The 23,944-nt window shown below is 36.9% G+C and overlaps 1 protein-coding gene and 1 long non-coding RNA gene across 2 annotated transcripts; one reads left to right on the top strand and one right to left on the bottom strand.

Moving 5' to 3' along the window:
- Nucleotides 1-1,016: 1,016 nt before the first annotated feature.
- LOC149925137 (uncharacterized) lies at nucleotides 1,017-17,346 on the top strand. The gene is made up of 9 exons (XM_090161703.1): nucleotides 1,017-1,060; nucleotides 1,114-1,281; nucleotides 8,878-9,978; nucleotides 10,047-11,149; nucleotides 11,219-12,328; nucleotides 12,384-12,614; nucleotides 14,498-14,712; nucleotides 15,730-15,946; nucleotides 17,064-17,346. Exons 1-9 carry the CDS (start codon nucleotides 1,017-1,019, stop codon nucleotides 17,222-17,224), a joined length of 4,350 nt encoding a protein of 1,449 aa, XP_090017829.1. The 3' UTR covers nucleotides 17,225-17,346.
- Nucleotides 13,472-14,145, bottom strand: LOC149925138 (uncharacterized). The gene is made up of 2 exons (XR_016476990.1): nucleotides 13,817-14,145; nucleotides 13,472-13,747 (listed from the first exon to the last, which is right to left on the bottom strand). It is a non-coding gene; the product is annotated as an uncharacterized LOC149925138 (long non-coding RNA).
- Nucleotides 17,347-23,944: the final 6,598 nt, after the last annotated feature.

Below are 23,944 nucleotides of genomic sequence, written 5' to 3'. Positions count from 1 at the left end.
TTTAAATTCAATTTATTGGCTCGCGTTTTGCAGTGGTGTGTTTTTAAGGACAATACGATGAACGCCTCAAGGATTATGTCAATGTAGTTTTCTATAAGCGAAAAATTAAGGATTATACCGAAATTATGCGTAAGTATTAAAAGCAGTTTTTTAGAATACTGGCTTACAGGTTGTCGCTTTTTTTAAATGCTAAGGAAATTGGCACCCATTTTATATCAGTTTGATGATATCTCTTAGCTTTATCTTAGTTTAAATATTATTATTAAATTATATTATATTATTATTATATTAAAGTGTATTATAGTTTGAATAATGATCAAAACAAAACGCGAGACAAATTGCAATAGCTCCAGCGCACAATTAATATTAAGAATTAATTTAATACATTTACGTATAGCTATCGAATTCATTATTTGAGTTTACAAAAATTAGCCACAAATATCACATACAATAAAATGTTTCTCAAAGTCAATAAAATGTTTCTCAAAGTCAATAAATAAAAGTAAATAGACTTTGCATCGGTTACGACGTCAAGAGGATGTCATTTCATTGTTAACCCTAAAACGAGGTTTATTAAGAGACGCGTTACAGTTGGGCGTAAGTACGAGCACGTTTTCACCTTAACTAGCTCTTTTGACCTTGCTAGCGTCGGCGATTTCTTAGGGGGACTGTGTTTTTAATTCCTTTCCGAATTTATCGTGACCCTGGTTAACGCCTACACACCCTGCCTGCTCGAACATTAAAAGAAAATGCTTTCTAAAGAAAACCACGCCGACTTACACTCCCTCTCTCCCTCTCGCTCACTTCAAAGATAACATTTTTTTTCCGTTTCCACTCCGGGTCGATCTCAAGTAGCTCGCTAAGACGGCCCGCTGATAAGAAAAATGAGAAGTTCTACCGACAAAGTTATCGGAAAGTCGCGAATGATTTTGCACTCTTTTTTCTCGGATACTCTCCGTTATTAGGTCTTGTTAAGCGTACTTTCATTGGGACGTTTCGCTTGGCGACGATTTATTATGACACTCGCCGCTCGCGCCACGGAGAGTCATTCGTTATCGGCGTATAGTTATTATTGCACCCTTTTAACGCCGTGATATTATTTTTTAACTTAAGAGTGTTCAGTTTGTTTTCTTATTTTTATTGCTTGTCAGATTTGATCGGGTGGCTGCTCTGCTCCTTCTCATTGGTGGTTCTGATTCCCGGAAGTTCGCCGCAACGATGGGTGCATCCGGCACGAAATTCGCACGCGGTGATTGCGCAAAACTACGCCCAGTTTCACAGGTGATTGATTGCCACGAATGTATTAGGGTTAACCTAGAATGTGAAACGCCAACTATAACCTCTTATTTTTCATGATTTATGGTAGATATTCTCCCACTACACTGAGATAAAATCCCCTATAGACGCTTAAATAAAACCTGTTCAGTGATTTGCCTAGAAGTAGTAATACAGAGCCAGGGCATACTTGTAAAAGCGTTATATTTAGAAATCGCGCGCTGCTTAATAGTTCGATATAATAATAATAATCATCAGCTAGGCACCATCAAAGGCCCAAGTCATCGAGCGACTTTTAATACCATTAATTTAAATAAGGAACTAAATAGGCACTTCAATAAAACATCTTTAAGGAAATCGCCTAAAAGTAATATATCCGCGAGCCAGGACCTGCAAGCTACTGTTTATTTGGTACTTGTTGAAATTATGGAAACTTGTCACTTGTACGGTATGCAAAAAGTGTTTCCTTTTAACCAGGTAGCTTTTTTTGACGTATAAAGGCAAGTGAAAAGTTCCCATTATTTCAACAAGTACTATATAAACAGAAACTTGCCAGTCCTGGCTCTAGAAAATATTACTTCTTGGTAATTTCCTTGAAGATGTTTTATTGAAGCGCATATTCTCAAAATCTGACTAAGTTTTTAATTATTCTAAAAAAGGGACTTGTGTAGCAACAGTTTAAGTTATAATTATTGTACATCGTTACACCTCAGATTGGCCATTTGTAAATTGCCCTTAAAATGAAAGGTATAATAATATTTAAGCCGATGAACTTACTTTTCCCCTAATTTATTGAGAATAAGGTACTTAAATTACCAAGGCACCACCTTATTCCCAAGTCATCTAGCGACTTTTAATGCCTTTAAGCAGGTGGCCAGGCTACAATGCGTAGGAGGATGGTGGCAAGCGTGACAAAAGTTATCTACACTAACTATTACCGTTAGAAGGGCTCGTACGATTAGGCACGTGCCTCCTAAAAAAACCAAAATGCGTGCGCGCTATCAACTTTAGCCTTTCAAGTATAACTAACATAAACTACGTGACTATTTTATTCAGTGACCCGCGCATGCGCGTTGGGGAGGAAATAAAAAAGAGAGCGTCATTTATTGAAGCGCCTATTAGCTATAAGAACGGAGTGTCTTCCCCAGTACCGGGAGATAGTGGGGAAAGCTTACGCGAGGAATGGTTGGAGGGGCGTGGTTTTTCTTCCGTAAATCACTAGATTCCCATCCGTTCTCTGTTCGCCTGAATACGTTCTCGGTACGAAATATATTCAGTTTAATTTTCTATTGTCTGTTAAGAGTATTTGTTTGCCAATATGATAAGGTACAATTTGGCAAAATAGGAAAACCCTTCAGCGGTTTAAAAGCCAAATTTCACGTAAGAGAGAAAATAATAACCATGTAAAAAATTCTTTTTATTATTCCATCCGTATAGAGTAATTTAAGTTTCACCTAACACAACGTCGCCCACGCCAAATGGGGATCCTAGTCAAAGCAACGTTGCGATTACAATTCCCAAAACACGCCAGCCGTCGTCGAAATAAGTACAGTTTTGTATTTTTTCCGGGATCGTATTACAACTTCTAACTCTCCGCGACGCCGCCACGCGACGCTCCCATCAGCCCAAATCACTTTCTCCTAAATCAGGGTTTTTCAACTCGTTGCTGTTTAAATCCACGTTACACTATATAAGCGATAATAAAAATAAAACTATCCATTGAAAAGAGTTCCGAAAAGGAAAAAAAAATATTTCAAACTCGATTTATATTTCCAGTCTTATCTTGGTAGTCTAGCAACCTTGGCAATATATTTATAGAGAATGTATAAAAGCCTATTTTAAAGGCGAGCCATCCTAGGTTTAATCAAACGCTTCAAAAACAGCCCGAGCGAAAAGATAGGTTAATGTAAGCAGTCTGACAATTTAGTTTTGAAATATTTTTTTTAAAAGCCAGGATTAAAATTTATCTCAAGGTTATATTTAAATATAGCTCCAATTTTATGAATAGCTTAAACGTCGCGTCCTAGAAACCGTTAAATATATACACGTTTGTTATCATAAGTAACGTAATAAACAAAAGTATGACACTTATTATTATTATCCCAACGCTAACGTGGCTAAGCATTGACAACTCTTACTAAAATGGATTATTATCAATGATTATATAAATGATAAATTATCATATAAATGATAAATGATTATATAAAGGATAAATGATTATATAAATGATAAATGATTATATAAATGATAAATGATTATATGAATTATAAATGATAAATGATTATATGAATTATAAATTATAAATGATTATATGAATTATAAATGATAAATGATTATATGAATTATAAATGATAAATGATTATATGAATTATAAATGATAAATGATTATATGAATTATAAATGATAAATGATTATATGAATTATAAATGATAAATGATTATATGAATTATAAATGATAAATGATTATATGAATTATAAATTATAAATTATTATATGAATTATAAATGATAAATGATTATATGAATTATAAATGATAAATGATTATATAAATTATAAATGGTTATATAAATTATAAATTATTATATAAATTATAAATGATTATATAAATTATAAATGGTTATATAAATTATAAATAAGTATATGAATTATAAATGATAATATAAAATTATTAATTATTATATAAATTATAAATTATTTTATAAATTATAAATTATAATATAAATTTATTAATTATTATATAAATTATAAATTATTTTATAAATTATAAATTATTATATAAATTAAAAATTATTTTATAAATTATAAATGATAATATAAATTTATTAATTATTATATAAATTATAAATTATTTTATAAATTATAAATTATTATATAAATTATAAATTATTTTATAAATTATAAATTATTATATAAATTATAAATTGTTATCAAGAATGTATTTATTTATACTCAGGGAGAATGAATATGTCGAGAATATGTTTAGCGTTTCTCCAATTCCACCCGTTGGAGCCCGCGGTATGCTCCTCCACTTTAATAAAATCAAATAATACTGCAATCTCATTGGTTCTTAAAAATTACGTTTTTCGACGCGATTAACGATGTGCGAGGACGCAAAAAATAAGACCGGCTCCTCCCCCCCCCCCCCTTAGCGTGACGGGGTTAGGGCCTCAACGTGTCCGTCGATAGTCTCGACATATTCATTCTCCCTGAGTATAAATAAATACATTCTTGTTATTATATACATTATAAATTATTATATACATTATAAATTATTATATAAATTATAAATTATTATATACATTATAAATTATTATATAAATTATAAATTATTATATACATTATAAATTATTATATAAATTATAAATTATTATATAAATTATAAATTATTATATACATTATAAATTATTATATAAATTATAAATTATTATATACATTATAAATTATTATATAAATTATAAATTATTATATACATTATAAATTATTATATCAATTATAAATTATTATATACATTATAAATTATTATATCAATTATAAATTATTATATACATTATAAATTATTATATCAATTATAAATTATTATATAAATTATTATATACAGGAATCTGGCATTTGAATAAGCAGACGACGAGTGAAACTAGCAACAAAAGCCATTTTTATTAACTTGTTAGGTCGTACAGCAAACAAAATGTTGTGTGTTACTTTTTCTCTAAATGAAGTTTGATTGGGTGCATATGGCATCGGGGTCTTCACACCATTTTTTCCAAAATTAGAAAGATGTTGATGGTGCATGTGGTGACGTGGCCTTATTATCCTATTTGATACATAGATGGCGCCGTATTTCATTTCGCTAGACGAAAAATTACAAAAACATTTTGCTGAACGAAATTTATACCCACCAGTCGGGAAGAGACGTAGACGTTCGCGTTTACGCCTAGAAATGAGTTGCAGAAATTCTCCAAAACGTTCGATATCGTAATCGTCCATTGTCATACTTACGCGTTATACTTTACTTACGACATTAACGAAATGAACGTTACCGGTCTTATTACAAATATAAACGGGACGTTTTGTCGCTGGAGGCTTGGTTTTAACGTTTATTAAACTTTGGCCACCTGGGAGTCATTATTTGCTTTCCCGTATATTTCCGCCCCCCCGGACGGAACCCCCCTTTCGTTCTAGTAACGCTCGAAGCAGCCACGAATTTAGAAACTATGGCGTTATTAAAAAGATGTTTTCGGGAGGGAGAGACGATAAACTTTTAATTGCTCGGAAACGAGGTTGCCCGGATCGCGCTTTCTGTAAACACTAGACCGTAGCGCCATTGGTGGCCGAAATGATAAACACTATTAATGCCCTTTTCGTGTGTCCGCTCTTAGAGACAAAATGCTGTAACTTTCGTCGTCTTGTTTTGTATATGAATATATTAGTGGTTAGAATAGTGTCGTAAGTCGGAAAAAAATTAAAAAAGTTTTCACTCCATGATTAGTCTAATATATTGTTTGAAAATTTAAATTTTACAGCATTTTCGCCTCATTTTTTTGAATCTGAAAGTAAAACTAAACCTCTAGACTAGTTTAAACTGATTAACAACGTAACACTATTAATGTTTTGTAGTATGCTTACTGATATTAGATATTTTATATCGATAAAAAGTTAAAAACATTAAAAACCCTTAAAAAGTAATTTATGTTTAAATTTAAATTTTTCCGATTTGCGGAAAATTTTCTGGAAATTTTTCCGCATTTTATTTTTCCGGAAAATTAACAACACTAAGTTATCTCCATACTGTTTGATGGGGTTTTCCCTCAACATTTTCGTTTTCCCCTTTCCATAAAAACTTGTTGAGGTTAATGGTTATAGTTAGTGTAGGGAGCTGTGGCTCACGTGGCATGCACGGCTTGCCACCACCCTCCTACACATTGTAACCCGGCCAACTGAATTAATGGCTTTAAAAAGTCGCTTGATGACTTGGGCCTAAGGCGTTACCTTGGTTTCTGATCATTATTATAATTTTCCATATTATATCTCTTACCATAAGCAACGTAAGAATATAAGTATGACACTTCCCGTTTTTTTATTTATAATTTTCTGATCTAACCATTTTTCGACACGACACTCTCACTAAGCTCCGATTTAGACTCCCAAACAAACTGATATTATCGTCCTTGGTAATTGTATATTTCGCTTTGTGTGTATTTGGACGTTAGATGGCTCTGAGCTAAATTAAACCTTGATAGCGTTATAACTCTACAAATCAGTTCGGTGATAATTTTACAGAACTGTCATACTTATTTGTATTAAGTTACTTACGAGTAAACCTCTTCACGGCTTCAAATTTACAGCGTTCATTATTTTTCCTAACGAGAAATAGTGTCAAAAATAACACCGCATAAAAATAGTTATATTTATAAATGCTATTAAGAAAGTTATAATTTAATGTATTTACCGACGAATTATTATTTTCTCCCGAAACGTATTTGGAAAAACGTACAGTTCCGATCAAAAGTTTCTGGCCGTTTTCTTTTGGCAGCCATTTTGTTTCTATTTTATGTCGGAAACCGACTGTGGGCTTTTTGGAAAGAATACCTTCACGAAAAAAATACACAGTGAAAAATAAGGCGCTAACACCATTTAGGCGTGAGCAAAGCGGGAAATAGAACAAACCCCTCAAAATGACTTTGAAAATTTCTAAATTATATCCTGCCTAAAATTAAACAAAAAATATTATTAGAAATTATTATATAAACCATAAATTATTATATGAATTATAAATTATTATATAAACCATAAATTATTATATGAATTATAAATTATTATATATTTTATAAATTATTATATATTTTATAAATTATTATATAAATTATAAATTATTACACAAATTATAAATTATTATATAAACCATAAATTATTACACAAATTATAAATTATTATATAAACCATAAATTATTATATGAATTATAAATTATTATATATTTTATAAATTATTATATATTTTATAAATTATTATATAAATTATAAATTATTATACAAATTATAAATTATTATACAAATTATAAATGATTATATAAATTATAAATGATTATACAAATTATAAATTATTATATAAATTATAAATGATGACATAAATTAAAAATGATTATACAAATTATAAATGATTATATAAATTATAAATTATGACATAAATTATAAATGATTATATAAATTTAAATTATTATATAATTTATATAATTTCAACGCGTGATCAAACCCCCAAATCTAGTTATTAAAGAATTAGTTACTACAAAAACATGAAAATTAACCATAATTTCAATCATTTGCTCTTGTTTCACTTTAAAATGGAATTAGATTTGGTTTCTGAGTGTGATCACCCGTCGATATAAATTATTAATTTTTCGTGATTTCAGTTTGGAGGGGTTTTTCTATTTCCGGCTTTGCTCACGCCCAAATGGTGCTAGCGCATTATTTTTCACTGCGTATTATTTTCGTGAAGGTATTCTTTCCAAAAAGCCCCCAGTCGTTTTTCGACATAAAATAGAAACCAAATAGCTGCCAAGAGAAAAAGGACAGAAACTTTTGATCGGGACTGTACGTTTTTCAAAAAGAATAATATTAACGGTATTGGGGTGGGGTACAAAGAAATTACTAAAATCTTGTCCAAACATTTACTTTGTGACTGTCTTCCAACACAATAGTTGAAATCGATTAAATTGCTTTATTCAAATATTTATTATTCCTCGTGGTTTTCGTGTTCTATCCTTCACCCAAATTTTTCTATTATTCGAATTAAATTTCTTTAATCAAATATTTATCATTTATCGTAGTTTTTGTGTTTTCTATAATTCCAATGTTTAGAAAATTTATGATTTAGGATACAAATTTATACTTGGTACCCCAGACTGAAATCCGGGATATGCAATATACTCCTATACCCCCCTATTTCGCCTCCATTGATTTTCAATAAAAGTCGCTCGATGACTCGGACTTAAGGCCTTACTTATAAAGTAATATAATTCTAGTACTACTTAAATCGTCTATTAATTGTTGCTTACATTTAAACCAACATAGAATTGCGATATTTTTACGTTATTCAAAGTTAGTAGTATAGCCCTGTTTACGCTAGACAATTTATATTCTGGTCTACCCGAATCGATTTCAGTCGTTTATTCATTATATCCAAAATAACGTACCCAATATCTTTGTACTGGGAAACTAAGTTATGGAGCTTGCGTAATTTTAGCTCCGAGCTCCGTGAAAACGGTTTCTTCCAGAAGCGAGTCAAGTTCGCGCACCCCACGACCCCAACGGCTTCTAAATATAGCGACCAAACACGGTGCGGTAAGGTGACTCTGTCGAAAGGTTGATTACTGTTTTGAAACGGTTTAGATTTATTTGGATTAATCTAACCCCTGGCGTTGATTAGTTTATGGCGCTTTCCAAACATTGTTGCCCTTTCGTATTTGTTATTTGAAACTTCGAAATGAATTTGTTTTGATAATTAATTGGTCCGAGGCTTCGCGCCATAAATGAACGGCTTTTATCTTGGCGAGACATCCGACAATTTGATATGTCTACAATATTTTTGTTGACGTTTCAATCCCGCAGGCGGAACAGTTACGCAGTCAGCCTCCGGGATCCGAACAACCAGAAGGTTCCCATACCAGCGTACAATCATTATCGAATCTACGATAACCAAAATCATCAGTCGGTGTCGACTGATCAACATCCTGCCGCTAGAGTACGAGTGACCATTCACGAAGGTCGCCAACCATCGCGCGCAACAGTTCCTAGAGACGAGCCTAGTTCGTCTCCTCATAATTATCATCAACATCATCATCGCCACCGTAGGCAACATCACTCAAATCATCATCTTCGTCACGATCACCGTGATATTCGCGACGAAAATCGCCCGGCATTTGATCACGATGATAATAGGTCGAAAAATGATCATCGCGACAGTCACCCATCGATTCCAGACGAGAATCAATCCATAAGAGGTCATCCGGATATTCATCATGGAAATCAACTACCAAGTCATAACGACAATTATCAGTCCAGACTAGATCATCCTGATATTCGTCATGGAAATCAACAACCGATTCGAGACGATAATCAATCCAGACGAGATCATCCGGATAATCGTCATGGAAATCAACAACCGATTCGAGACGATAATCAATCCAGACGAGATCATCCGGATAATCGTCATGGAAATCAACAACCGATTCGAGACGATAATCAATCCAGACGAGATCATCCGGATAATCGTCATGGAAATCAACAACCGATTCGAGACGATAATCAATTCAGACGAGATAATCCGGATAATCTTCATGGAAATCAACAACCGATTCGAGACGATAATCAATTCAGACGAGATAATCCGGATAATCTTCATGGAAATCAACAACCGATTCGAGACGATAATCAATCCAGACGAGATCATCCGGATATTCGTCATGGAAATCAACAACCGAATCATAACGACTATCATAAATCCAGAAAAGATCATCGTGATATCCGTGACGAAAATCGTCCACCGACTGCGCCACCGGCTCCTCCGAGTCCTCAACGAAAATGCGAACCGATTCCTTACAATTGTCTGATGCAAAAACATTTCCACGATAATAGAGTGTCTTTGCCAGGAAGACCCGATTGTAAGGTCGAGAAAACGTGGAAAGCTCTTGGATGTCCTCAGATTATCAAGTAGGACAAATTGTAATGTTTTATTTTCTTAACGTTTAATCAATAATGTTTTGTGAATTATCCTTTAGGGATTTCATAGCCAGAGGGAAGAAGCTTTGCCACAAGAAGCCTTTCTTTTACCTGCTATTACCAAAAAGGGGAAATGGTTACCCCGCGCAAACCACTCGCGCACCACCGACAACGCGTAGTCCCTATTTGACTGATCGCAGAACGCACCCGACAACGCCTAGACCATACTGGACTGAGACTAGAACTCATCCAACACGTCCTACTGATGCTAGAACCCATCCTACGACTCCTAGACCGTATTGGACTGATGCTAGAACCCATCCTACGACTCCTAGACCGTATTGGACTGATGCTCGAACCCATCCTACGACTCCTAGACCGTATTGGACTGATGCTCGAACCCATCCTACGACTCCTAGACCGTATTGGACTGATGCTAGAACCCATCCTACGACTCCCAGTCCATATTATACCGATCGTAGAACGCACCCAACACGCCCTACTACTCCTCGAACATATCGAACGCAGAGACCATATGATTATAGGACCCGTCCCTATTATGAGGACCCGAGAAATCGACCGTCGACTTCCAGACCATATTGGTCGTCCCCAAGAACCCATCCGTCTCGTCCGACGGAGTTGACAGCCCCCGGAACTCAAGCTTCGTGGACTTCAACCTCAACTCCGCGACCCTATTGGGAAGATCCGAGAACACGCCCAACCCCGTACACGTCGTACTGGACACCGTACCGACCGCGGCGACCAACGTATCAACCACTCAGACCCACCGAAACGGAGTTACCCGTTGAAACCCGACCTAGACCCTCACCGACACCGGAAACAACAACTGTAGCTACTACTACGACGACGCGAGCCCCTACTACTACGACCACAACTACGGTTAAACCATTTACGTTCTGCACGGCGCCTCAAAGGCCTAAGAACGGTTTGGTCGTCTGTTACGACGACCAGATCGTGGCGGTTGAAAATTCCGTCCTTCCTGCTCTGAACGGTAACGAGAAACGAGTGGTCTATCCCACCGGAACCGTCTGCAAGTACTTTTGTTTGTCCGGGTACGAAATGTCCACGATTGACCCTAACGAAGGGGTCATTGTCTGCGAGGATTCATCTTGGAATCAAACCGCGATTGTCGAATGTTTATGTACGAGCTTGATATAAATTTAAAAAGCGTATCGAAAGTTTAATTTGGTTAGTATTGTTTTTATTCTAGATAACTACTGCCCTAAATCTCCCGACATTGAGAACGCCGTCGTGTCCTGCACCGATCAAAAGTCGAATCCGTCCGCTCCCAGAAGAAGCGACATATCCGTGGAGGAATCTTACAGCACCAACGGTCTCTACCGCACTGACTCCAGCGTCTGTACTTACAAGTGCAAAGCCGGCTTTCAGATGTTTATTCCCGACAGTAGAGGAGCTCTCACCAAATCCAAAATCGTTCGTTCGTGGAGCATCGCTTGCAAACCTCCGCGATGGAACATCACGGAAGCTATCCCAAAGTGTCTCCAAAAAATGAACCCGGTCCTTCGCTGCCAAGACGCGATCACGGTCGTTAAAGGACAATGGAAAGCTAACTTATTCGATACACCAACCGCGATATCCGGTGACCAAACGGGAAGACGTTTAAAAGTAGCCTGTTCCTCAAAGGTGAAAGGTAAAATATTGGGACTTCGCGTCGTTACTTGCGACACGGAGGACCCGTTCTACGGTACCACCGCTTCTTGTAAATTCAAAGTCAACGTTATCGGGCAATGTCTTAGTCCACCCGTAGCTCCGGAAAATGGTTCAATTACTTGCGACTTGAGCGAAGATTACGGACCAGGCGTGGGTCCCATACTACACTCGGTGGGTAGTTTCTGCCATTATTCGTGCGATTCCGGTCACGTCATCCCCACTAGCCAAAGTCCATTGGACACGGTCAGTTGCTTCGACGGTTTCAAATGGAACTCAACAAAGGCCCCTCTTTGCGTCCAACAACTTCCTCCCACGGCCAAGGTTTGCGACAATGTCCCCAAAGATTCCACGGATCCGGAGTTGTTCGTAGCGCCCGACTACTTCTCCACCTTCAACAACGAGAAACTCAACTCCAGTTGCGTCGTCACCGACGAGAGCGGAGACGTAGTGGCCACCTTCAAAGACCGGATGAAGTTGTCCCTTTTAGGGTTGTTCGTCATTACTTGTTCTACCTACGATCCGGAACTACGTATATCCGCCCAGTGTAACTATTCCATGAAGGCGGTTGACGTCGAAGTCCCCTTGGACGAGTTGACGACATTGACTTCGGCCGCTTATACCGACGCTTCTTACGATGGAAGGGATTTGAGTCAGTTACGGTAACGAGTTTTCGAAGTGCCATTGTTTATTCCTTCTCTTTTTAGTTAAGCTCAACGAAGAGTGTCCCGTCCTGATGTCCCCCGCGAATGGTAACCTCGCGTGCGACACGGAGGCTAGCAATTGCGTTGTGACGTGTGACGAAGACCATACTCTGCATTCCTCCGCTTTCCAAGGAAAGCCCAGAAGCACCATGACCGTTGAATGTTTCAAAGAAGAAGCTCGTTGGAGTTTCATGCCTTCGAAAGACTCCTCAGCCAAGTTACCTGATTGCCTAAGTAAGCTATTTCACTTTTTACCTTAGCCCCAAAATACGCAACGAAGTGACGATTGTTAAACCCCACCCATTTATTTTTATTGTTTTTTTCGTCAGCCCCAATTAGTAAATTTTAATAAATTTACGTCTGGGGCATACGCGGCTTGACTAAAACTTTGATGTCCTACCTCAGTGACCGGTGACGTCAACTTAGCCTTGCTTCGAAAGCTATTTTTAAAAGCCAATAAATTATTTAATCACGCGAAAAGGTGTCCATAGAAAATAGGGGAAAAAAGGAATATTTGGTCCGAATTTTGCGTTTTAATTTTAACTTTATTCCTGAAGACCTATTGTTCCCAGTAATTCGTAATTTTATCATTACTTTAATTTATTAGGGTTTAGCTTTTTTTGCCCCCTTTTTATTATGAACTTTTCTACCCTTTCGCGTAATTTTTCTGCATTATAGTCGATAGGTGGTTTTTATTAACTCCAAACAGGGTTGTCACACGTCAGGGAAATGTCAGGCAATTTAAAAATGGACCTAAAAATTCAGGGAAAGGTCAGGGAATTTTAAGAATTTGTAAAACATCAGGGAAGGTAAATTTACTCTAGTCCTTTGAAAAGTTCTACGACTATCATTTATTTCCTTGAAAGTTTGACTAATTTTTTCAACATTGCAATAACCATTTTACTGAAATACAAGTCCATTGAAATGTATTAACTTCTGATAAAAGTAAAATATAAAATAAAATAAAATAAAAATTTTGACTTTAAAAAGTCAGGGAAAATCTCTTAAAATGGTCAGGGAATAGTCAGGTAATTTGAATCTGAAACTTTTGTGGCTACCAAAAAAGAAAAATAGACATATTGAGGTGCTTATTTATATTGGTTTATTATTAACAAAATAGCGTGAATAAATACACAAAAATATACAAGTTTAAACAAATATCTACAACTTATTGACTATCTATACTTATTATTGACATTTGGCCGGGTTACAACTCCAAGTTCCATCCTCCAAACAGGTCGATTTCAAACAGCCGATTATTTTTCTACCTTCATCGCATTTAAAAGCGCAGATGTCTTTGGGTTTGGCGTTGACGCAAGAGCCGCTGCTTCGACCGTGCAAAGGGTCGTTTATGTTAGCGCAACCTACTGTAGACATCGTACGAAAGAAGTTATTTAAAATTTATTAAACTCAACGAAACTATTCGCTATATTTACTTTGCGCATCCACATCCCGTAATTTCCACGTTGTCAAGACAAAGCCTACTATTATCAATTTGAAGTACATGATGTCTGAGAATAGAAGCGAAATTAATCTTTACTCGACGATACCCGAGTAGTATTTATACTGGTATTTAAAATTACGTACTCGGGCAGAATATCAAATATTATTTACACGTTTCGACTTTATGTCGTATTTGCGCAGGCTAAATCAACCGTTCACTGTTTAGAAGACGAGATCAAGGCTGCCCACGATGTATCGACAAACCTACATCAGACACTGAATGATCTACCCGGAAAAACCTCACATATTTTGGTCTATAATTATTCTTAAAAATAATCAAGATTTAACGCGATGCCAATAAAAACTGGAAAAAAAAACCATAATAAATTTGGCAAATTACACAATTTCGTATTTAGTTTCAACAATTCACTCTTTACCGGTGGGTTCTTTAACGTTAATTAGCCGCCAACTACGATAATTAGCACAAGGTCTCATCTTTAATTACATACGGAGGGAATTTTAAACGCCGAACGAGAGAATTGAGGTCACGTATTTTAGATTTATTTTCCACGAGGAAATTTTAACGCGAATTCTTACCCGCCGTACGCTAATCATTAAGAATGACATTACTTTCGGTCCCCCTCAGTTAACGTATTTGTCTCGTGTCTTGTCAGGAGAATTGCCAACGACGTCGCTGGAAGTAGTTCTGGGTTTCAACGTGTCCCTGAAAGACGGATGCGGCAGTAACGAGCCCTTCATCAACCGGACGGTGCAAGTTCTGGTTGCGGCCAACAGGGGGAGTTGCGCCACCATCAATTGCAAGGATTGGATTACGCAATGTTGGCAGAATGAACGAGGATCCACTTTAACATTTAAATGGATCGTCAAGGTGCGCCTTTATGACTTTTCTGGCCCGTTCTTTCCTGCTTGTTTTCCCAAAGGTGGATCTGCTTCTCTTAAAGCGAGTGTCGGCTCTATCGTTGCAGTCTGTATTTTTGATTGGGTCTATGTAACGAAGATGGCTAAGATTGATTAGATTCGCGGGAAGGTGCTTCCATCTATTTTCGACTTTCAAAACCGTATTGTCATTTATTTGAACTCAACGATTACGAGATTGAAACACGTTATTGCAGAAAAGCCAATCCAAGCTAAGTGTTGACTGCGCACGTGATTACGCAAAGCCAATCAAATTAAGGGGTACGTCGAGGCACCTACTTTTGAGGGAATAATTTGCTTGCTCAACTTGTTTCAATTTCGACTAAACTCTACGTTAGTGACATCTCTCGCTCGCCAATGATACTAACCTTAAAATAGGAGCCGACACTTGCTTTAATTGATGGGATGGTGTATGGTAATAAAACATTTCTAATGAGGAATTGGGATTGTGACGGTTCAGGGAAAAATAATGTTTATATTTGGTTACGTGGAGGGTCACACGTTTTATAGTACTGACTTACGTCTTTTCATTTGAACATTTTCTTAAATCACATAAAGCAAAAGTGACATAATTTAAAGTGTGACAATCCCTGTACTTTCGTATGCTAAAGGTTTAATGAATGCTCGACTCGAGATCGGCCACATAAAAGACTATTTATTGTCGCCTTTCTGGATATTTTTTTAGTCTATGGTATTATATCGTAGGTAGATGGCGATAGCATCTCCACAGAACGACGAAAAATCCAGTGCTACTTAATTGCTCCGTTCCTCACTACGAGGCGTTATTTGTGGGTTTTAACTTCCTTCCCTCCCCAAGGCAAACTTTCCCTTCTCCCCTCCCAACCTGAATTTCACTCGTAGCATTCATTAGGAAATAGGTTCGATTGACACACTTTTGGTAATTATGTCACTTTTGCATAAAGTAATTTTTATCACATTAAGTAATTTTACACGTTTTGTTTTCCCGCAGGCTTCGTTTGATCCCAAGGATTACGACTCAAACGCCGAAGACACGATTGACGACGTCATCAAGCAAACCAAGAGAAGCTTCATATCCGGTGATGACTTCCGGAATATGGTGGAGGCGGAAGGACACTCTATCGACGATAATTCCTTCACGCAAAGCCACTTCCGGCTGATCTGCGATAAGTTGGGATTCGGCGTCGACAAGGCGACCGACCAATGTGGTAAGTTTCAACTCTTATAGGCCATTGCATTTACCTAGGAGCAACAAACACAAGGAGAATGCAGCTAGCCTTTAAACACACTAACGCAGTGTTGTGTACAAATTTCATTGGACGAATCTGTAAAGCTTGTTTTCCACTAGCGCGCGCTAGGACGCGTTTCTCAGTTTTGAAACGTTCAAACGTTTTTACGCGCGTAAAGAAAATAACATTATGACGCGCTGAGAAACGCGTCGTTGCGCGCGCCAGTGGAAAACAAGCATGCGATGAACATTTTGCGGAAAGGGGGAAGACAATTTCCGAATTTCCCCCTTCCGACGACAGCAGGCGATAATGCGTCTAACCAATGAAAACTGTACGCGAGAAATCCACGACTTTGTTGCTCGTAGCATTTACCTACCTAGTATCGGGTGCTTGCTCGTAGCGTCGTAGACTATGCCCCGCCTTAGAAAGGGTTGCCATGACAATATGTCACGTCAGAGATCACGAGGGGAAAAAACCCCAAAATCCTCTTTTGCTATAGACCTTTTGCGGCGTCTGAAGCTCGTAAAAATGTTCTGGTAGCCCTGTTGATGAAAAGCTGTTTTCCATACAGTATCTACTATCCTACTGTTAATTCTATTAGTTTTAAAAAATAGCTGTAGCATGGGATATCACTTTTAGGGTTTTGTGAAATTGTGATTTACCATTCATTTTCTTAGTAATTAAGAGATCACAAGTATTAAAGGTTAGCTTAATTAGTGTTTATGTTTTATGAGTTAAAAGCTTTAAAGGATCAAAATTAGGAAAATAACACGGGCTAAAATGGCAAGGCTTAGAATCTACAATCGCTCACGTGGTCTCTATGTCTCTGCTACTGTGTAATCAGCTGGGATTCCCCTGGGGAGAAATGTTATTTTTTCATCCTACTGAAAGATCCTACTAAAGGTGTTATGGGGGGGGGGGATTACCCATAGTTAAGGTGACTTGGGGGGGGGGGGGGCGGGGGTCGGTCGTAACGGGAAAAATAATAAAAATGGTAGCCCCCAGTCGAAAGCGCCGCAAATTATCTATAAATAAATAATATTATTCAGCTAAGAATTTCATTTTTTAACTAGTAACTGAACTAAACCTTTTGTAGTCGAATGTCCATCCGGGACGTATCACGATGGCGGGGAAGATTGCGTGCCGTGTCAGTTCGGGACGTACCAGGACGGCACTGGTGCCGCCGAGTGCAAACCGTGCACGTCCACCAGTTCAGTGCCGGGCAGCAGTGGAGCCCGGACGAAATCGGAATGTTAAAATCGACTTTTTAGGTGTTTAATTTATAATATTCCTTCGATCTTTCATTTTTAGGACCTTTTTACTTCGACGCGCAGTATTTTTGTAAAAGACTGTTTCCCCCAAAATCAATTTCCCCAATTGCGGATTTTTATACGATTGTATTTTCGAAATTTGTCGTTTTTTATCGCTATTTTATTACAATAAACATTTGTCTTCCGCTTTTAAATTGTTGATATAGTCTAGATAAATTGTCGGTGGCGGCGTTACTCATTTTCAGAGCATTCAGTTGCGGCGCGCCGACCAACTAGTTTCGGCGGCGGCGTTCGGTTATTTCTGTTCAACAGCGGCGGCGTAAGCCTTAAAAAATGCATCCAAGAATATAAAAAATTTAAATGGTAATTAAGTACACACCGGCTAGAAAGAAGGAACTGAAAAAGAAATACTACAAAATACAATACTAGAAATAAATGTCACCTGTGATAATAAGCTTTGGAATACTAGAATTGTCTGGCGTTCATATTTTTTGTTTTTTTTTGGGGAAGAAATTGGAAATAGTACGTCGTCGTGCCGAAGAAACTGCGGTGGCGGCGAAAAAATTGACCTATTGTAGGCGGCGCGCCGAAAATGAGGCAAAAAGCCGGCGTCGCAATCTAATACGGGAAACTAGTATAAGAATATACATAACGCCTTGACGTAAATAATTTGGGAAGGTGAACACTTTCGGCTCGCAGGAAAAGGAGCTATTGGTACTGGCAGGAATCCATTACGCTACTTGGAATGAATATTTCGTGGCCATTATGGGTTGGGGTTAAAAACGCTTATACCGACTTAAATGACGTAAAATTCGGTGACGCGAAAGCTCTCGCGTTTGATTCGTTATTAAAAATGTACATGTTTCTTGTTAGTCGCCTGATAGTTTTCAAAGAAAAGAGCGATAATAATGGTAGGTCTATTTTCCTCCAAATCCTGAACAAAGGCCTAACAGCTCAGATTTAGAAGCGTGGAGTCAAGCAAATAGCTATCAAAATCCTGCGAGAGTTATCAAACATCCAACAAATTAAGGCCATCCTATCATGATAGGATTTCAAACATGCATTACATAGTGCTTGGCACAAAGTGTTAAAAAAATTTGGACTTTTCCTTGCATGAACCATGGACTAATTAATTATTCCTTAAACTGGCGCGGAGGGAATATTAAATGTTCATTTCCGAAACAACTGCTTTCAGCCGTTTTTTTAAGTTATTTTATAACTTTGTTCTTATTCCTATTTCGGTCAATCAGACGACTGAGCAAACGACACATTAGTCACGTGGTTTGATGAGAGGAGGAGCTAACACTCGGCTTATAAGCTCCGCCTACTATGTTCCGCCCCAAACGGAATCAAAGCCGTTATTCATTCCAAGTAGCGTTATGGATTCCTGGTACTGGGTAAAATGAGGTTGCCCGAATTGTTCTTTCTGTAAACACTAGACCGTAGCGCCATTGGTGGCCGAAATGGTAATTCACTTTTCGTGCGGCCGCTCTTAGAGCCAAAATGCTGTAACTTCGTCGCTTTGTTTTGTATATGAATATATTAGTGGTTAGCACTTTCGCCTCGCAACAAGAGGAGCCGGGTTCGATCTCAGCTTGTGGTACTGGATGAACGCTCGGAACAATTCGTTCCGCGTTGAGTTTTCTAATGCTCTTTCCCCTTCCATAAAAACTTGTTGAGGTTAACGGTAATAGTGAGTGTAGGGAGCTGTTGGCTCGCGTGACATGAAGGGCTGGCCACCACCCTCCTACGTATTGTAACCCGGCCACCTGATTTAAAGGCATTAACAGTCGCTAGATGACTTGGTATTAACCTAACTCATTATGTCCTATAACGTTGTCCACTGCTGTCATGATGTCATACTTCTGATAATGGAAATGCCCTAAAATTCTCTCTGTAGCGCCTTTTGAAAAGTTCAGAAATGGATTATTTCCTTAGCTTTGAAAAAAAAAGTTAAGATATTTTTTCATTGGCATTCACTAACTAAAGTATTATAATTTTAAATTATAAATTAAAACATTATAATTTATAGACCCCATTTTTCAAGACTGTATGAGGGCACCAGTAATTTCCTGAGTTTGAGAAGTATACCTACACTTTACCAGCATTTAATATTTTCATAGTTCTTAGTTACTTATGTGTTCTTGATGGGGAAATATGGCATAGATTATCCGACAAACTTCACTAATTTATCGTTTCTACTTTCCAACCGTTTCCTTGGTTAGTTCGTCTTATAGAGTGGAAGTTAAGAATGATTTAGTTGCTAATATCTGTAGCCTTTCAAAGTTTGTTCCACCGTCCCTGTGTTACCATTTTGCCCTTCATTCTACACCCCAAATGGCCATAAAACTAACCCTTTCCTCCCAAAAGTACAATTTGAATTCATTAGTTTACGTTAGCTTTTGGAGATGGCGCCAGTGAGACCGATTTCGCTCGTAGATTCCTTTAACTTTACCCGCGTTTTTCTTTTAAAATTCGCGTCATTTTAAACCATCTTATTATAAAATCCTTAATAATTGAATATATAATGTTGCGGCTTAGCAATAGATAAATAGAATAAATTAACCATTTATTGATCTAATTGGTTCGAGCCTTCGGGTTTCTGGCGTAATTCTACTGTCAACTACAATTTTCTCAGAAACATATTGCATCGTGTAACGTAATAAATAGGCCTATAGCCGTTGCAAATAAGCCTTTGCAAATACGATGCATTTCTCTTCCAAGTTCGAAATAACCAATGACGTTCATTAATCAAACATGTTAGCATATATCGTATTTTCAGCAACAATAGTAAAATATGAATAGACGAAATCGATATTAATTCGTTCGAGGATGTGTTTGTATTTTATTTTTCGTTTACAAATTGTCTGGTTGCTCGATCGATTTATCAGAAGTAACAAAAATAAGTATTGGTAAACAAAACTTAATTCGTGGAACAAAATGAAAGGTTTTGTATTTTTGCATAGCGCCTAATGCCTTTTCTACTCAGAAAGGAATATAAAGAGCTGTCAATCGCTCTTAATCAGAGAATGATTATGAAGTACTTAATTTTTTTCACGGAAGTTACGCATTGATTTTGTAATTATATCAGCCCCACTTCGGGGGACGCGCTTAACCAAAAATTGATAAATTTCTACATAGACATTTTCTCTAGGTATAAATATATACCTCGTTGGTTTAAGCACGACCAACTTTGACACTCGCGCAATCGCGGCCAAGCCATTCGCTGAAATTCCATGAAAAAGGATTTTCCCGCTATAAATTATAATGATAATAATCAGCTAAGCTAATACCCAAGGCACCACCTTAGGCCTAAGTCATCAAGCGACTTTTAAAGCCATTAATTCAGGTGGCCGGGTTACAATGCGTAGGAGGGTGGTGGCAAGCCCTTCATGCCACGCGAGCCAACAGCTCCCTACACTAACTATTACCTTTAACCTCAACAAGTTTTTATGGAAGGGAAAACCGAAGAGCTCGGGTGAAAAACCCTTTTAACCAGTGGGGAGAGAACTTGCAAACTCAACGCAGAAGGAGTTGTTCCGAGTTTTCACCCAGTGTCACTAGCTGGAATCGAAAGTGCCAACCACTCCGCCACCCCACCAAAAAAGTTAAGGAGTCGTAGGGGTGAGTAGAGAAATATGCCTGTTTTTTCCCCATTTTCCTACGATGAGTTAAAAGAGCGCCAGAGAGCTTCAAAGCGTGGACTACTAGCCCCTGAAAGTAGGCTGCAACAAGCACAAAAACAAGCAGCAGGGACTTTAAATACTGTTTAAGTTTACTTTTTCACGCTGGTTACCTCGATTTGTTTACAAAGTTCTTTTTTACCTATCAAACGAACCCAAACCATAACGTTCGCGTTTCCCCGCTGCTTGGTTTGGCGCTTGTTGCAGCCTACTTCCAGGGGCTAGTAGGCCACACTTTGAAGCTCTCTGGCGCTCTTTTCACTCATCGTAGGAAAATGGGAAAAACAGGCATACTTCTCAACTCACCCCCTACAACTCCTTTAAATTTTTGCGTAACCTTTTGAAACACCCTGTATAATTCTTGATAAGAGAACCTGTAAATTTCTAAGCCTTTCTAGTCAAATATCATACTTAGTTAAAGCTGATGGTTTATTTTAAGCCTGTAACACAACGTTTGTAGTCGAGAAAAATGACGACCATTAATTTTCGGGCAGCACAAGAGAAATCATCAAATTGAAGGCGTGGGTTTGGTAACAACCATTTTAATGCGTTATGTAATTGTTTAAAATTAATGTTTCATACGGCCCATTACTCACTAAGACGCGATAAAACTACAACGATTAAAAGGAAATTTTATGGTAGCTGAGGATAATTTTGCGTTATTAATTTAAAACACGCTTTTAACTTTTATATTTAAGTTGGCCAGTGGTTCTTGTCTAATTCCGTGCCGAATGAATTCGCCTGTTCTCACGTGGCGCTTCAACGAATTAAAAATGAACTCTATCGAGGTTTAAGATTAGTTACAACTTTCTTCTGGCCTTTTTGCCAAAGTTTACGTGACGATAAGCCAGAAAAGTTTACCTCATATTTTTTACAAATCGGTTTAATTGAATTAAAAATTAATTTATCAAAGTTATATTCGCCTTATCATATCTTTCGTATGCAAGAAATAAAATTAATGGTTGTAATTTTATTAAATTACCTCCCGTTTGTATATCTTACTCGAGCAAAATGTTAATGCATACAGGTACGTACCTTGCCTAGAAATAGCCGTTGCACGTTTTTATTAGCCTTTTCAGTTTAGATAGAGCCACGTAACGGCCAACGCGAGAAGCTCGTAACCCTTTGCATTTTCATCTGCTAAGCAGACGCTTCAAATGTGATTTATGATTTATCGTGGCTCTATGTAGACTGCAAAGACTAATTGATCTAGCTAGCAAAACTAGCAAGGACTAATACTACTATAAGTAACGTAATATCTATAAGTATGACAACTATAAAATATTATCCCCGAACTGATTTTCAGAGCTAGAGCGTAATCAAGGTATAAACTACTGACAAGGATGATAATATAATATTAGAAGTTGCAGGTGGTTAACAGTGCCAAAATTATCAGGGTTGGCTGACTTAAATCAAGTCTAAAAAAATCTTTGATTTATATCATGATTTATGCTTTGGTGGGGTGGCGGAGTGGTTAGCACTTTCGCCTCACAGCAGTCTAGGAGCCGGGTTCGATCCCAGCTTGTGGCACTGGGTGAAAACTCGGAACAACTCCTTCCGCGTTGAGTTTGCAAGTTCTCTCCCCACTGGTTTAAGGGGTTTTCCCCCGAGCTCTTCGGTTTCCACTTCCATAAAAACTTGTTGAGGTTAACGGTAATAGTTAGTGTAGGGAGCTGTTGGCTCGATCGCGTGGCATGCAGGGCTTGCCACCACCCTCCTTCGCATTGTAACCCGGCCACCTGAATTAAAGGCTTCAAAAGTCGCCCTATGGTGGTGCCTTGGGTATTAGCATAGCTGATTATTATTATTTATTATTATTATATCCATTCAGAGTAAACTAAATTAAATTTGGTTTTATTAACAAACAAAATTTTGGAGCACTTAAATTATTAGTCAGTTTTTTGAAGAAAAGGAGATAAAAAACGTTAAAATAAATCCTTTAAAAATAATAAAACAAATTATTTAAATTAAATAAATCGTTTTTTTATTTTTTTAAATGAAAAAATTTACAACAATTCGTTATGTTAAGTATCTGAAACAAATAAACGAAATATTTTTGGTGTAGTTTGTTTTTTTGCTCTTAAGGGGGAAGAATACAGTAAAAGCCTCATTTTCGTTCAAGCTGAACGTTTCTGTTTTAAAAATGACATAATTGAATTATATTTTTCTTATTAGGCTGAACCTTCCTCTAGTGCTTAAAATAATTTTGATAGTTCTAATATTAATAGTTAACGAGATATAAGGTCCTAACTAAAGGGTAGTTTGGGCGCTTGCCCAACTTGTTTAGTTCCGGGGGTCCGAATTAAAACGTAATAACTTAATTATTTTAAAATTTAAAATGGTCAAAATTATTTTAAGCACTAAACAAGAGGCTGTTCTACACTTAAATATTAATTTTATAAGTTAAAATACAAAATTAAAAGAGTTCAACTTGAAATAGCGCGAAAGTCGACAATGGCCACTGTAGTCTTCCCCCCTAAGTTTAGAAATATTGATTTATTTACCTTTCTTTGCAGTGGTAATTATTTGGAGAAATTTCGTAACATTTTTTGGAAAAATTAAATAAAATATTTACGTGTTAAATAAAAGATTTTTTTGTATAAAATATTTTTGTTTTAAATTTAATAATAAGCTTCTTTGTCATGTGGATAAGATCAAACTGCAACATGGACCAAGAATCTATCACAACGAGAGTCTTAGTCAGGGCTTAGGCGACAGTACGTGCGAGAAAGTTGGGCTAGGCTTAGTTCATTAAATTTTTAAGTTTAGAAATGAAATAGATTCCAGTTAATTTGATTTTAAAACCTCAGCCATAAGTGGCTTACTGGTTATTTTTACCTAACACAATGATTAATTACCATTACTTAAACTTTTAAAGAACTAATTTCAAAAATAAAAGGTTTGAACTTATTTACTAAGCCTAATCATTTCACCGACAACAACGGCGCCATTTTATCAAAATTGAACGTTCCAGCTTCTCAACGAAACTACGCCGGAAATCGATTTCAGCGACGCCAAGTTTG

Source organism: Leiobunum rupestre, chromosome 10 (assembly GCF_980474605.1).
Source record: "Leiobunum rupestre chromosome 10, qqLeiRupe1.1.hap1, whole genome shotgun sequence".
NCBI lineage: Eukaryota > Metazoa > Arthropoda > Arachnida > Opiliones > Sclerosomatidae > Leiobunum > Leiobunum rupestre.
Note: the sequence above shows the minus strand (reverse complement) of the source record. Positions and strands in the feature narration are given on the sequence as shown.

Coding starts and splice junctions, on each gene's coding strand:
- LOC149925137 (XM_090161703.1), top strand. CDS start 1,017: ATGACACTCGCCGCTCGCGCCACGGAGAGTCATTCGTTATCGGC. Junction 1,061..1,113: donor GAGAGTCATTCGTTATCGGC/GTATAGTTATTA, acceptor TTTTAACTTAAG/AGTGTTCAGTTTGTTTTCTT. Junction 1,282..8,877: donor AACTACGCCCAGTTTCACAG/GTGATTGATTGC, acceptor TCAATCCCGCAG/GCGGAACAGTTACGCAGTCA.